Raw genomic sequence first — 16,026 nt, forward strand, 5'->3', positions numbered from 1 at the left:
AATGAGGTCACCCCTCAGTCTTCTCCAAGCTGAAGAGATCCATCTCCCTCAGCCTTTCCTCATAACGGAGACGCTCCACTCCCTTAATCATGTTCGTGGCTCTGCGCTGGACTCTCTCCAGCAGTTGTTCAACCTGGGGGCCAGCACAGCGGGTGGTGACAGCTCTGGGGCTGCTGCGGGCCACAGCGTCGCCTGGCAGCACGGCATCCCTTCGCATCAACCATTTTGGTCCCAGCTTTTATCTTTCTAGCAATTTTAGAATTAAATAATTTAGAGCTTGAGCCCGGTTTCATATTTCCTAGTATGTACACAGATTTTTTGGCTGCTGTGACGACCGCAACAGTCAGATTAGGGAGAAAAAAAAAAAAAAAAAGCCAGATAGACGCTTTACTCTTCAACACCGGTTTAAAGAGCCGGGTTGCGGTCCCGCACACGGCCTCACCCAAGGCAGCATCCGGCCCTCCTGCGGCCCGACCCACCTGTGCGGGCGGGGGACAGCGGCCCCGGCCCAGCCGCCTCCCCTCCAACACGGCGGGCGGGGCGATGTCCTCTTGCCCGCTCTCTCGCAGCGGGACGGCCCGCGGCGCTGCGGCCCCCGCCCCGCCCCGCCCTGGCTCGGCTCGGCCCGGCCCGGCCCGGCCGGCACTCGGCGCCCGCCATGGCGGGGCTGTGGCAGGGCGATGTAGAGAAGCCGCCGCTGCTGGTGAAAATCGTGATGGCCGGGGAGTCCTGCGTGGGGAAGACTTCCATCGTGCGGAGGTACACGGAGCCCGGCTCGCCGCCCGCCGGGGCTTCCACCTCCTACCTGGCCACGATCGGTGAGTGACCGCGGGCCGGCCTGGCACCTGCCCGGCCTGCCGCCCCTCAGCGCCCCGCAGCCCCCGGTGCCCTTCAGTCCGCCGCACGGCCGCGGCGAGCCGCCGGCTCCCGCAGCCCTCCGCCAAGCTGAGCCCCGCCGGCGGGCGGCCATGTGGGCAAGTCCGCGCCCGCCCCACGCCCCGAGGGGCTGGCGGGTGTCCAGCGGCGTCCGGGAGGCCGCTTCCCTCCCTCTCCTCATCCTTTCCCCTCCCCGGGAGCGCCTGGCGGGCGCAGGCCGCGGGTTCGTGTTTCGAACACGACCTTCCCGGCGTGGCAGCTCGGATCTGCCTGCCTCGGAGATCTCAGATCTCCCTCTCCTGACCTATTGCGTGTCCGCGGCCACGTCTGGCAACTTAAACCGTTGCAGAGGTTTGCAGGGTGTCAGGAGACGTGTGTCCCTGCCTCCAAAAACTCGCTGTGCTGGCTGTTGTGCAGTGCCCTTGCTGTTTGTCTGGGGCATTCAGAACCTACTTTTTTTCTTAAAAAAAAAAAAGTATGAAGACAACTTGTTTCCTACTCTTTCTTATTTCCCACGACTCCAGACAGACACCTGATTGCTGTACACTGGTGTGGCCACAGAGGAAATGGTATCTACCTCGAAGAGTTGTCCGGCGCCAGTGCCTTCCCAGTGCCTTCATCTTTCGTGCTAGAAAGGGGTTTAACTTTGTGTTAATAATTTTGATTGTATAAAGTCAAGGTGTTTTCTACTGTAGGTAGCCACATGTCTTATTATTAAGGCAGAGCCAGTGCTGTGGTGAAAGTAATTTTCCCTGCCAGACCACGGCAGGTTTGTGCTGCAGCACCACGCTGCCTTCCCTGGCACCTCCGCACATGGGGGGTGATGGGGAGCTCCCCAGTGCTGTGCGACACCAACCCCACGCTGCCACAAGGAAAGGCAGGTTGACTGTCCACACGCTGAAAACGGGGTCATCAGCATAAAAACGTGTCTTGTGGGTGCAGTAGTTTGATTTGCTGTGGAGATTTTCCCAATTTCTGATTAAGAAATTTTTGGTTTTGAAAGTTTGCATGTGTGTAAGGATTTTTTTTTTTTTTTTTTTTTCCATTTTCTGTGCTCTTGAAGAGGAAGTTTAAGTGTGCACAAGAAATTGTATATTCCTGCATTTGGAATATGCATGGCTCTTGTATATATTTTTCAATGTGGAAGGAATTGGCTTAACTGAATAAATAACAGGTAGTAGCTGTGGCAGCCGTTGGTCCAGGGAATATTTAATGTACAGGAGGTGAATTGACCTGCCCACATGAGAACAGCTGAACTTGAACCACTTTTTATTTTCTTGCCCACTCTTGCAAAGCAACATTTGAAACCAACACGAACAAAAAGGGAGGAAGGCAGCTAGCAGTAAAGTCGTGACATTGATCCTTTTAACAGGCAACTTGTTACCAGGCTCAGCAAGGAGTCCCAAAGAATGACTGAAAATAAACAACAGCTTTTTTTAAGGGTTTCCTATAGGAACATAAGGCCCTGACCGTGAGGTTATTATTTTGAGATAGAATTTCTTTTAGTTCATTCCACTGCAGAGTTAAGAACTCTTGTATGGTGATGATGTTAAGAATATATTTTCCAAGTGATGGGTTGTAGTTGCAAAATAGTTTTGTGACTGCTATGGACTGAGATTAACGTTATTAGTGTTATTACTGTTCCTGAAACCTATTCTTGAGACATTTAAAAACTTTTAAAACAAGTGTTTATCTGAAATGTAAATGAATCATCCAAATATTGTATTTGTTATCTGAATGTGATTTTTAAAGCTCTTTCTGAAATACCATGTTCCATTTAAATCCATTTTAGGAGGCGGTTTAGAGCTTAGACTTCTAGAACGAATGAGATTGTGAGTGATGGCTTCCAAAAGAGTCATGTTGGAAGCAGAAGTTTCTTTTTCATGAAGACAGCTACAGCTGAGAGCATGGCCTATAGGTTGTGGCCCATAAGGGCGCGAAGGAAAAAGACGCAATGATTTTTCTGTTTGCGATGTCTTCTCCCTTTTTGTTGACACCATCAGAACAAATAACTGCTTTCATCCAGATGCCTGTTTCATATAAGCTCAAATGATTTCTGTCATGCAGCCTATTGAATGCTAAGCTGTTGTTGATTTTTCACCCTACCTGTCCAGCTGAAATAGTGAACTGAGTAAAGGTAAGATTATCCAGGCTGTATAGTCTCTCAGCCATCCAGGTTCCCTGAAAAAATCATGTGCCACCTCCTTCCCTAGTGGCAAAGGGTTGTAGGCACAGAAGTTAAAAAGTTGTTGAAAGTCTCATTTCTGTGTCATCATGGATCACAGGGCTATGTTACTAGGAAGAATCCTAGTGTTATTGCAGGGGAAAAACAAACAAACAGAAAACCCCAAACATTTTGTAGTAGGCTCCAGTAGTAGTCAACATCTCCAAAATTTTGTATTTTATGAAAAAACCAACAACATCCACAGTAAATTTTCATTGACAGCGTTTTATGCAGCATTTGAACACTCAGGGCTGGGTACCCTTCCTCCTCTTCAGTTACACAGTTTGAGTGAATTATAAGCAGTTACAGCTTTCTAATTAAACTTATATGCATCATAAGGCACTGTATTATGGATAGACTATAAAGAAGAAATGTTTTTGTTTAAACAATGGCATTGCATATAAAGCCATAGAGAAAGTTGATGAACAAAAAACCCCTTGTATACAAGTGAACAGGACTGTCATCTCGCACAATGAGAGGTTGTTATTTTGCTGTATTAACGGTGGCTGTGGTCCTGCAGCACATGTGTTTTCTGTGAGAAACATTTCTGTAGAGGTGTGAGTCCTCCTAGATCAGTCACAGTTGAAAGCGGTTCAACTCCCACTTCAGGATTTAAAAAAAGATAATTTTATTTTGACTTTTCCTCAAAAGAAAACATTTACTTTTTAATGCCTATATTTAAAAAGAAGACTTATTAAGAGTGAAGTTGCAAATTCAAGTGATTTACACTTTTGTTTCTAATGTGTGGTGAATAAGAGAACCATTTCAGAAGTCTGTGTAGATTCCCTGATACTCACTTTAGAAGAAAATAGAGTTAATTGACAAAAATGAACTATATTGAAGGTAAACATGTCCTGTGTTAAGAACAGTAGTAGCAATCTGGGTCTTTATTGTTTGGGTGTGGGGTTGTTTATGTTTGTTTTGTGTGTACCAACTGCTTCTGTGTCTCCAGAGTTGAAGAGACTGTAGGACAGAAGTAGAACCTGCACCTGGACATGTACCACCCTCTGTCTGTGCTGTCAATATTGCATCCTGCTAAGCTGCTCGCACTCGCATTTTCGCTAGGTAGACTTTTTTTTTTTTTTTTTTTTTTATTTAGCATTTTGTATCAGGAACTTGCCAGCTATATTGGGGTGAAAAGTGTGTTTTGATTTTCTAGACCTCTTTGAAGAGGACTTTTGCAGATGGACGAAGAATATTTTATAGATATTGAAGGAGGAGATGGGCAATTCACATCTGAATTCCCCTGTGGATGACGATTTTATAGAATCATTTCAGTTGGAAGAAACCCTCAGAATCATCGAGTCCAACCATAACCTAACCTAACTCTAGCACTAAACCATGTCCCTAAGAACCTTGTCTAAACACCTTTTAAACACCTCCAGGGATGGTGACTCAACCACTTCCCTGGGCAGCCTGTTCCAATGCCTGACAACCCTTTCCATGAAGAATTTTTTCCTAATATCCAATCTAAACCTCCCCTGGTGCAACTCGAGGCCATTTCCTCTCATCCTATCACTTGTTACCTGGCAGAAGAGGCCAACCCCTCCATGCTACAACCTCCTTTCAGGTAGTTGTAGACAGCGATAAGGTCTCCCCTCAGCTTCCTTTTCTCCAGGCTGAACAGCCCCAGTTCCCTCAGCTGCTCCTCATCAGACTTGTGCTCCAGACCCCTCACCAGCTTGTTGCTCTTCTCTGAACTCTCTCCAGCACCTCAATGTCTTTCCTGTTGCGAGGGACCCAAAAACGAACAGAGGATTCAAGGTGGGGCCTCAGCAGCACAGAGTACAGTGGGACAATGACTTCCCTAGTTCTGCTGGCCACAACCGTTCCTCATCAGACTTGTGCTCCAGACCCTTCACCAGCTCCGTTGCCTCCTCTGCACTCTCTCTAGTACCTCAATGTACTTCTTACGATGAAGGGCCCAAAACTGAACACAGTATTCAAGGTGGAGCCTCCCCAATGCGGGGTGCAGTGGCACAATCACTTCTCTTGTCCTGCTGGCCACACTATTCCTGATACAAGCCAGGATGCTGTTGGCCTTCTTGGCCACCTGGACATACTGCTGGCTCATATTCAGCCAGCTGTCAATCAGTACCCCCAGATCCTTTTCCATGAGGCAGATTTTGGTGCTTTTTAGACGTAATTGTCTTTAAGGGACTTCAGTCCTAATATGGGAATATTTATTAATCTCATAACTATAGAGTTTGAAAATAACAACTAGAATTTGAACTTGTAGCCAACATACCCATTCTTAGTTTTATTTGACAGCTAAAAAGAAGCAGGTACAAGCTGTTGCATTCAAATAACATTTATCTCAAGAGTGGTAATCAATGCTCTCTTTGTTATGTTGATCGTGTTATATAATACATGGACCTAAAAGCATCTGAAATCTGTGAGCTGTCTTTGGCGTTGTATTTCTCATTTTTCTTCTCTGTCTTTCCAATTTGCTAAGTTTGCTGGAAATTTCATATAAATACATGAACAATTCATGCATGCAGAACATATTGACTTCTGTTTTTCACTAACATTCATTGACCTTTTAGGTCAATACATTTTGAAGTTGACTTAAGAAGTCAATAAGCCTTATTTTAATTTAGATTAAGTTTTAGTCTGATTCAGCACTCTGCTTCCCCTTTTATAAATTAAGAAGAAAAAAAAAGCTTATAACATTATTAAAATGTATGTCAAATAAGAAATGTTTCCTATAGGTTTTGGAATCCCTGGCTGGATTATATGTTTTTGCTGTATTCCCTATGCACCATTTGTAAGTGACATTCCAGCCTCCTACTGCGTACTTTGTCCTTCTCAGCTGCTCTAACATCAATTGTAGGAAGTGATACAGATAATTAAACAAAACCATGTGAATTTCAGGAGCAAATGTTTTCCATCACGTTGGAATTTCACCTTACATGAGCAAATTTGACTGAAATTACATTTCCAGCTGACATTATTAATTCCATCAAGGAAGCTTTGCGTAATATTAATTACAGATACCAATTATATTATTTCATCTTTCCATTGGAGCTTCAATAAAAAATCATCAAGTGAAGGACGTGATTATCATAATAATTTAAAAAATCCACCTGAACTCTTTTACCACATACAGACAAAAATGTGAATAGCAATGGAATCATGCATGTGAGAGCATACTTGTCAAAGTTTTGTGCACAATACCTCCATCAGTGAAATGGAAGGGAGCATTTCCTATACTGCATTTTTGGTTTACTGCCATGGATGCTTTCCTTTGATAAAGCAATTGGCAGACAGGTTCTTATAGAAATCAGTGCAGTTGTATTAACTTTTTTTTTTCTTTTTTGATCTGTTTAGTTCTTTCAAATGACATTGCTACTGGTGAAAAGCCACTCTGAAAGTCATGTTGTTTAGACATATTTTGACCTTACAGAATTTTGACCTTACAGAATTTTGACCGTGCAGTATGGCCAGCTGTCGTAATGTCACCTTCATTTAATGTAATTGACAAAAATAGCCTTATTGTTTTTCAATGGGGATAAAAAATGAGCAGATAAATCAGGTGGTATTTCAAATTTCAGCAATAAAGTAATTGGGAAAAAAATGGTTAACTGTGAGGAAACGTCTTACACTAATATAGCAGCTGATAGCTGGCAAAATCGGATGTTAAAGATTTGAGCTTCAACAACCCATAAATCCAGGTATCATCTGTCACATTTGGAGTACTCATTTGATAATATAATAAAGGAAAACACTATAGTTTATAAGGAAAGTATCTTTGAGGAAAGACATGTAGTGTATGTAGAGACAACATTCTGCAGTGATTTTATGTGCTAGTGCTTGATTTTAGCATTAGCACTCTGGATCTGAGATACACAGTGATTAAGGCTGCTAGAGACAATCCTCTTCATTTTGTATCAAATCCAGTGTATGTTTATCTTTGCATTTAACTAGTACAGCTATTTCTTGTTCATGTAACTCTAGATATTTTTTTTTTTTAGGGATTTGGAAGTAAGGACATAAAAAAGGTGTTGCGTGTGCGACAGCTTTGTGAGCATTTCTACCTGCCCGCTCATAACTGCAACGCTGTTGTGATGAAACTGGGAACAACTGAAGTCACCAGTTTATTTGCCAAGTATTACTATGCACAGGCCATGAAACTGCTGTCATGTCACTTGCCAATTCATGGAAATATCTACCTGTAGTTTCAGAGTATCTGCACCTTTGCTTTGACCTGCCCCTCCATTGTTTTGTATTGGCATTGCTTTGTATTGTAGTTGTGTGATGTACTGGCACGTAGTTGTTTTCACCATTGAATAATTTCCTTTTACAACTTCCATCTTGAATGTGTATGATTGGCTAGTTACTCTTTATTTGATATAGTTCCTTTTCACTTTCTTTTTGAAGTTGCATGATAACTAGAGCTCAGAAACAATCTTCAAAGGGAATCCATGTTAGCACAAGAAATGTTACAGATTTTCTTCTTGCTTCTAGGCATTGATTTTAAAGTAAAGCCAGTAACATTTAATGGTACAAGAGTGAAACTTCAAATATGGTAAGTTTTAATTTATATCACAAGTGAGAGCCAACTAAATTACATTACAGCATGAAAAATCTCATCTGCTTTTAATTGTGTGTCTTCCTTAAGTGCAATTTTTCCTAATAGGTAATTTTAAAATTTTAATTGGGACAAGGAGAGCATATTTTTTGCAGCAACTCATGTAAGTCAAAAAGAGGGTTGTGGCTAGGTTGCTTTAACAATAAAACTTGCAGCATACAAACATTGCAGATCTATGATCTGTATCAAGTATATTTAATTGTATAGAAACATTGAAGGAAGTGACAAAGCAAGAAAATTTTACATTTCATTACCCGTCAAATGCATGGTCAAAAGGCTAACCGAGAGAAAGCTAGTAAGATGAATCTTTGGGAACATACGCTCTGTTTTTTGTTTTTGAAGTTTTTCTAAAAGCTGTATAGGGTTACTGACAGACATCTCTCCAGATATCCAGCATGAAGGTAGTCCAAATTTACCAATATTTAACTTCTCAAGGAATAAATCTGTACATGAATTGTCTTACCAATATTAATTCTGCGGTTATTCTATCTCAGGTTTTAATACAGAAGTCTTAGAGGATTGTTGACAGCTTTCTTAAGTCATAATTATGTGTAGGAATCTCTGCATCCCTGTATTTTATGGCTTTTTCCCAAAGCCTGACTTCTGTCTACACCAGCTTACTATCTGAGTCACAGTTTACAAAGGGCTTGTCAGAATATGGGTTGTCATCTGATTTCTGCAGTGCTTGTACTCCAGATTTTATTAATAACCAGAGGTGTACTGATCTTAATGATAATGTATATAAAGAAGCAACAGCGGACTTCAAGTTACACTCAGACTTCAGCCACTGGTTTAGCTTCCCTAGTATAGCTGTATTGTTCAGAATAAATTTCCAGTGTATTTCTTTCACTGCTGTATCTGGCACCCTGATTTTTTCAACCTTATCTTGCCTAGGGTACACCACTGAAAATTTTTACAATGCTCCTTAAAGTGTTTTTTCTCGGGGGGTTCTGCAGTTTGATCATCTTCTTTTTGTTTGCGTGTGTGTGATTTCTTACAATTTCTTTCAGGGATACTGCTGGCCAGGAACGATTCCATACACTCAGTACTAGCTATTTTCGTGGCGCACACGGCTTTGTTCTTGTATATGACATCACAAATCTGGACAGTTTTCGAAGTATAACAAGCTGGATGAGAGACATACATGAGGTAAATATATCTAACAGTGATGGATCTCTTAATGAAAGTAGTTCATGAGTTACTGCAGTTAATATTTTAAATGATTGCATGTGATTAATTCTTGTTTCTTGAGCTTTATGTTTCTAAACAGAATTCCTTACATGTAACACAGCACACAGTATGATAGCAGGATTACTGTTACCTGAAACTGGGATACAGTGTAGATTATCTGGGACAAGCCCATGATGATGCAGAAGTATTTTCTGAAGTACATTTAAAATGTAGCTTCCAGTCCGGTTTTGTGCGTGCAGAGTTGTGGTACTGTTGTCAGTGGTGTGGCTGTGCATGAGCCAGTCTCCGTGATTTTAGTTGACTTCCACATCAAAGTTGCATATCACAGCCAGTGATTTCCCTTTTGTAATTGCATTACGTTAGTGTTGTTACCTCATCCCAAGAATCAAAAGAAACAAATCCAATTAAACATCCTCTTTGTCCTTACTGGACATTCCCTTTGAGAGGGTTGTTTCAAGAGGGAGGAACTGGGAGAGGAAAGGGAAAATCCCTTTGTGGTGGCAATGAGTTGTTTGGTTCGCTCAACTGCTCGTGCTACTGCAGCCAGAAACACGTGCTGTCGTGCAATATAAGAAGTGATTCAACAGCCCATGGCTGCTGGTCGGGGAGTATTCCCACCTCCCTTCCTGCTTCTGAACGTTGACTCCCACTGTACTGCTTCTGGAGCTTGTCAGAGCCCTCAGAGGTTCACTCTGACTTTCTGACGTGGTAGAAAACTAATACAGCAAAACCAGTTGGATGGTTTTCTGCTCCGTCAATGAGTTTAAGAGGGTCACAGAAAGGTCTGACAGTTATTGGGGTTGGAACAAGGTAAACAGGTAGGAGTAGGAAGGAGAAGAACATGTAAGAACAATGTGAGGGAGGAACCAGGGAGGCAGCAGTGGCCGAGTCCTTAGACATCAGGTCATTCAGCTGCCTGTTACCCTGTACCCTGAGTCTTTATTGCTAGGTCTCTGTTGATGTGTTCTCTGTTAGGTAGAGACAAGTCAATTTTAGAACAGAACGGTTCAGCTAGAAGGGACCTACAGCGATGACCTAGTCCAGCTGCCTCACCACTCCAGGGCTGACCAAAAGTTAAAGCATGTTGTTAAGGGCTTTGTTCAAATGCCTCCTAAACACTGACAGGCTTGGGGCATTGACCACCTCTCTAGGAAGCCTGTTCCAGTGTTTGACCACCCTCTTGGTAAAGAAATGCTTCCTAATATCCAGTTTGAACCTCCCATAGTGCGGCTTTGAGCCATTCCCATGTGTTGTATCGCTGGGTACCAGGGAGAGGAGCTCAGCACCTCCCTCCCCACTTGCATCCTCAGGAAGCTGCGGAGAGCAATGAGATTGCCCTAAGCAGCAGCATGGTGTGTAGTTAGCACACTTGAATAAGTTAGTATGCTTGTGTAAGAATCCAAGCAATTTGGTGCTCTTTGTTGATTAGAATCAAGTAAACATACAGGCAGTTTTTGTAATACTCTGTGAATTGGTAGGAATATTATATGATGGATGGAAGAATTCATCTTAGGAAGGCAGACTCGAAATAAAACTATCGAATGCATCCTTTTCTCTCTTCATAGCTACTTTGTATGGATGAATTAATGAACTACACATGGTCATACATCCAATAATATATACATAAGATACCTTATACTCGTGGTAAATCATTACATTTACATTACTTCAGTATTAAGAATATTACTATGGTGACCTACTATGTCATTATCCTTGATCTTAGAGCCATTTTAAAAGTTTAATGACAGCAGAGTCTAACTTCACTAATGTGTCACAAAGGAGATTTGATGATACAATATTCTTACTGGCTTGTCTGCACACACTTCTGACTAACACACATGTTTTATTACTCCATTAAGGAAAGTGTGTGCCCTTCTCCTGTTAGGCAAACTAACAGAAGTCACAGAATCACAGAAGCTCGGAACGGTTGGGGTTGGAAGGGACCTCTGGAGATCATCTAATCCATCCCACCTGCTAAAGCAGGTTCAGCTAGAGTAGATAGCACAGGAATGTGTCCAGGTGGGGTTTGAATGTCTCCAGAGAAGGAGACTCCACAGCCTCTCTGGGCAGCCTGTTCCAGTGCTCTGGCGCCCTCAAAGTAAAGATGTTTTACCTTATATTCAGATGGAACCTCCTATTCTTCAGTCTTTGCCTGTTGCGTCTCATTCTATCTTTGGGCACCACTGAAAGCAGTCTGGTCCCATCCTCTTGATCCCCACCCTTGAGATATTTATAAACATTGATGAGATCCCCTCTCATCCTTCTCTTCTCCAGGCTGAAAAGACCCAGCTCTCTGTCTCTCTTCATGAGAAAGGTTCTCTAGGCCCCTAATCATCTTTGTAACCTGCTGCTGGACTCCCTCCAGTAATTCCTTATCTTTCTTAAACTAGGGAGCCCAGAACTGGACACAGATGGGGCCTCGCCAGGGTAGTCACAGCTAGATATGCCACTGGTCGTACAGCTTCATGGTTAGCTAAGATTTAACTCAGCATACAGTATGACAGTAGGTTTACTGTTATCTGAAGCTGAAAATGTAAATTATCCATATATATCCATTTGTATATATATATGCAGATATTTATCTATCTATCTGGGTTTATTATTATATTTATATATAAAATATGGATCTGTTTCCACACTGCTTCCAAAGGGTTTATTTTGTCTTTGTCATCTTTAATTAGATCAACAGGATGGTTGATTCAGTGGGCTACAATGCAAAACCATAAACACAATGAAAGTATCAGGACCATATGGCTAGGTGGGAAGGAGGGATGGGACCAGCTCTTATAGCCACCATGCAGGCTTAGATCTGCTCAAATCAATCAGAAAATCACACCTACACAAGCCTGTTTTCTCTTCCTGACACTTCAAAGCTTTCGTGTAAACATACTCAAGCTATTAATATTTAGGCTGTTTAATTTTAACCCCTGAAGGTATTTTGTTTGTTTGAAATGTAAAAAATGGAAAAATACTCAATTTAAAACAATTTCTGGGAATGTGAATTGCATGATTGATTGTACTAATCTCAAAACTAGCAATTAGTGAGTGTTGTAATAGAGCTAGATAATAATAAAAAATTTAATTTGATCCTAGTGGGATATCAATTTCTGAAGTGTCTTGGTGAAAATATATGGGGCCATTTATTGCAAAAGAACTGTTTTTAAGCAATAGCTGTTAAAACACAGGACATTTCATTAAAATTAATTACTTACTGGCGGTTGGTGACATTGCCTGCATTTGCTTTGGTCTGTGAATGCAAACCAGTATTTAATTGCCCACCAATGCCCACTATCAAAGTGGCTGTTGCCACAGCACCCTTTAAAATATGCAAGTGTAGAAAAATTAAATAAAATTTAAAAAGAGAAACAGATACAGGTTTCATTAAACACCAGACTAATAGGTAACGTAGAGTTTGTACCTGAGCCAAACAGAATTTTTGAGACAACTCAGTTATTATGCTCTTATTTTTAATTCTCTGTACATAGAGATTTTAAACAGGAAGTTTTAAAAAAAATCTATTCAGTGTGCTACGCTATTTTTACAACAATTAAAATAACAATCTAAGCAATTTAGCATTCCTAAAAACCCCATTGATTTTATAAAACCTGGCCAGTCAGTGCTATTACAATCAGATTACCAGTAATGTTCTCATTGTTTTTCAATTACTTTAAGTGTGTAATACAGCAACTTTCCTATTACAAATGAATTATTGTTCAAGCAAGTTCAAGACACAAATATGCTGCCATATCTGTATTGTTGTAAAATTTGTATTCAGAACTAGAGGATACTAAGTAACATGACTGTACTTAAAAAGCTTACTAGAAAAATATACTTGCAGATTAATATCTTAGGATATTATTGGCAAATCCAGTACAGGTATATTGGATTTGTCATGCACTCATTATGAGCATGATAATTGCAGGAAAATTACTTTAGAACCTGAAACCATTCTTTATTTGCAGGGCTGTGGCCATGTCCAATATATTAAGGTGTTGCTCCTGTCTGCTGACATAGCTTTTAGCTATTGTGTGCAGCTGTTCTGAAACGCTGACTCTGTTTGGCCTTTAAAAATTAAATACAAGTAACTGTGTACCAAATCCTTTTGCAGAAACTGTTCTTTCCAGGGTATTTTGAATAAGATTCCAACTAACATATTGGTAAAAAATTCCTTATAATAAAGAAGTCAGATGCTCAAACAGGTGCCCAGAGACGATCTGGAGATACTTGAAACTTGATTCAACAGGGCCTTGAGCAACAGGACCTGACTTGGAAGTTGGCACATCTTCGAGCAGGGGGTTAGACCAGATGACTTGCAGAAGTCCTTGCCAACCTAAATCACTCAATGATTCATGCATGGCATCTGGGTCTGCAAAAACTTTTGACATAGATAATAGGTACTAGTTTTCTTTTAAATACATCAGACTGGTTTTCATTGTGCTAGTCGCCTGGTGTGGCCATGAACCATTGGCAGTTCCTAACAATTATCTCTGTGCTGGCAATTCTCTGCTGGCACAGAATTTTCTGCATGGAGAAGATAATTTCATTTTCTCATGCAGTAGGAAGTCTTGCTGACATAATTTAGTGTTCTTGGAGTGCATTAACTTTCTCTTTGTACTACCTGAAGAAGTGATCCCACAGCCAGGGTATGAAATGTAAGTGGATGTCTTGGGTTACTGCTGTTTTTGCAGTGTGCCTTTTCCCCATTCTGTTCATCTGATGCACCTGAGGACTGGGATACTGGACTGTCTTTTGGTGGTTCTGCATCATACTTAAATAAAAGCAGCACAGCAAACTGCTTTACAAATGCAAGTTAGTTTGACTTCACACTCCTCTGAGCTTTTCTTCCTCAGATGGGAAAGCTGGATCTAATTGTTCCAGTTCATAGATGGGTTTGTTGTTTTGGCTCTGATTAGAACTGAAAATTCTTGTTCTTGTCACTTTACTAAATTGGTTTATCTCTAATTCCAGACTGATTTCAGGATAAATTGCTTTATATCTAGTCATGTCTAAGTTTGCTAATAGGCAAACAAATTCTATCGTTCATTTATGTCCACTGAAGTCCTGGAAACTAGGCACTTGTAACTGAGGTCAAAAGGTGGCACTTAAAATATATCTAGAAAGAGACATGTATGGGAATCATAATATGAACAATACCCATGTGATGCCGTCAGAGTCTGTGAGGACAATGTATTCCTAACAAATTACTTTTCATTAATGTTATACAAAGGGTAAGTTTCTAGTGTCATTGCCTAGCGAGTAGGAAGAAGAAACTTCCCAGCATTATGGCCTTTCCCAGCTCTGCCTTCATCCTGCTGCATGACCATGTGTAGCCTCTTCAGATCCGAAAAAATTATGTTAATGCTACATTTCTTCCTCAAAAACTAACTAATTAAGTGTTACCACAGTGTATTTGTCAGGTATGGGTTCTCAGTTTCACTGTTTGGACCTCCAAACAAACTTCTGTTCCCTCTTCAAACCTTAATCAATGAGCATCAAAATCATGCAGCCCTGCACAGCTGCACCCTGGAAATGTGGTGGAGGGACAAGTCAGTGATTCTGTAAGATCTCCCACTGAATAGATGGCTTTATGCAACAAGAAGTCTGGATGAGCTGGTCATCACAGTTGCTTTGCTGCAGGGGAGGCTGAGGCCAGCTGTGCATGGTAGGGTCTGTGCTCACCATTTAAAAAGTGAAGGGATAGTTTTTTCCAATAACCTGTAGGTACAAATGTGACATCGTTCTCTTTTAATAAAGGTGTCCATGCTACTTTTGATACTTGCATGAACTCACAGCACTTCTGTGAAATATTTTCCTAGCAAAATGAGAACAACTGCTGAAAAACAGACCTAACATTTAGAAAACAACAACAACAAAAAAACAACATACAAAAGAGATGAGCAAAATATTTTCCATTTTTGCATTTTTAATTTCTGTGTTGATAGCCACATAGCGAAGCAGTGAGGAGGGTATTTATTTCCCTGGCTGGGTGCACAGGCTGGGTGAAAGTTGAGCAGCAGGGTAAGTAGTGAAGGGCAGGGCTGGACGGCTCCTGTGAGTGGGCTGCTGCAGCGCACCGTGCTGCTGGGATGGGACACCCCATGTTCTGCTCCGGTTGGTGGCACCGCTGCGTTTGGGACTCTGGGGCTGCCCCCTCCTCTGGGCTCTGGTCTCGGCAGCCAGGTTCCTGCCACTGCTGATACAGCTGCCATGGAATCCAGTGAAGGTAAAAAACCATTTGCAGAAACCTGGTGATTCCAAGCTCTGCCAAACGCTTCAAAAAACTTGGTCAGTCTCAATAAATCTCTTGACTCCAAGTTTTTGAGAGAAATACAGTGTTGTTATTTCCTTTTGGGATGTTTTTTAAAAAAATAAATAATAGGCTAGGTTTTCTCCAAGTTCAGATTATTTTATGTTTTAGTAAAATGTGAACTTTGAAATGTTAAAACCAGAAGAAAAACTGAGGAGAGTGAACCAAAAATCTGGACATATTTTTGAGATACCAAAGCAAAACACTTATTTTTGTTTTTTCTTACTTTGTAAAAAAAATTGGGGTTTTTTCACCTTGATGAAATTGATGAAATTTTTAACAGTATTTTTCCATGACATAGGAAAAAAAAATGTTTCCTGACTCTATTAGCTTAGTCAGTGCTGACTTGCATAACAGCATCTTAACAACTGTAAAATAACCATCTGCTTTTTAGCTATAGATTTTGCATTTGGAAAGCTTATTCCTTAGCTATAAATAAAAGAGGATGGAAATACAGAGTGAGCTTTTGGAAGCACTGAAGAGCTGTATTTTTGGCCAATTCAAATCAGTGTACCTCTGCAATTTTTATGCCAACTGAGCACATGGTCAAACTTCTGCCTAGTCATATTGACTTAATTTTTTAAGACTTCGTAATAAGTTTTCAGAATTTAAAACAGACGTCATTTTGATGTATAGTCTTTAGTTTTCTAAAAGTAAGAAGCTACAAGATATCATCTTTTAAAAGGGAGCACTTTCAGTGCTTTGGTGGTATGTCCAGTCAAATTGCAAATACAGTATTACATTATATGGATGTAGAAATAATAGTTATTTGCCAAAGTAAATACTTAGTGATTGATAATACTGATAAATGCTGAAAGACCTGGTACCTCTGGCCTT

General features: G+C 41.0%; 1 protein-coding gene across 6 annotated transcripts in view; it reads left to right on the top strand.

Moving 5' to 3' along the window:
- Positions 1-553: 553 nt before the first annotated feature.
- The window catches only part of LOC309436525 (ras-related protein Rab-10-like), a 33,143-nt gene continuing 17,670 nt past the window's right edge, over positions 554-16,026 (top strand). For 4 of the 6 annotated variants that reach the window (XM_082045775.1, XM_082045778.1, XM_082045777.1 and 1 more), the window contains exons 1-4: positions 554-818; positions 1,401-1,445; positions 7,568-7,628; positions 8,702-8,840. In XM_082045775.1, the coding sequence (XP_081901901.1) occupies positions 659-818; positions 1,401-1,445; positions 7,568-7,628; positions 8,702-8,840 (405 nt within the window). In that variant the 5' untranslated portion in view covers positions 554-658. Of the gene's footprint in view, positions 819-1,400; positions 1,446-1,495; positions 1,754-7,567; positions 7,629-8,701; positions 8,841-16,026 lie in introns of those variants that run through there. The other 2 variants (XM_082045776.1, XM_082045780.1) reach the window with 2 other exon arrangements.

This window comes from Streptopelia decaocto (genome assembly GCF_964273445.1).
Source record: "Streptopelia decaocto genome assembly, chromosome: 2".
NCBI classification, from domain to species: Eukaryota; Metazoa; Chordata; class Aves; order Columbiformes; family Columbidae; genus Streptopelia; species Streptopelia decaocto.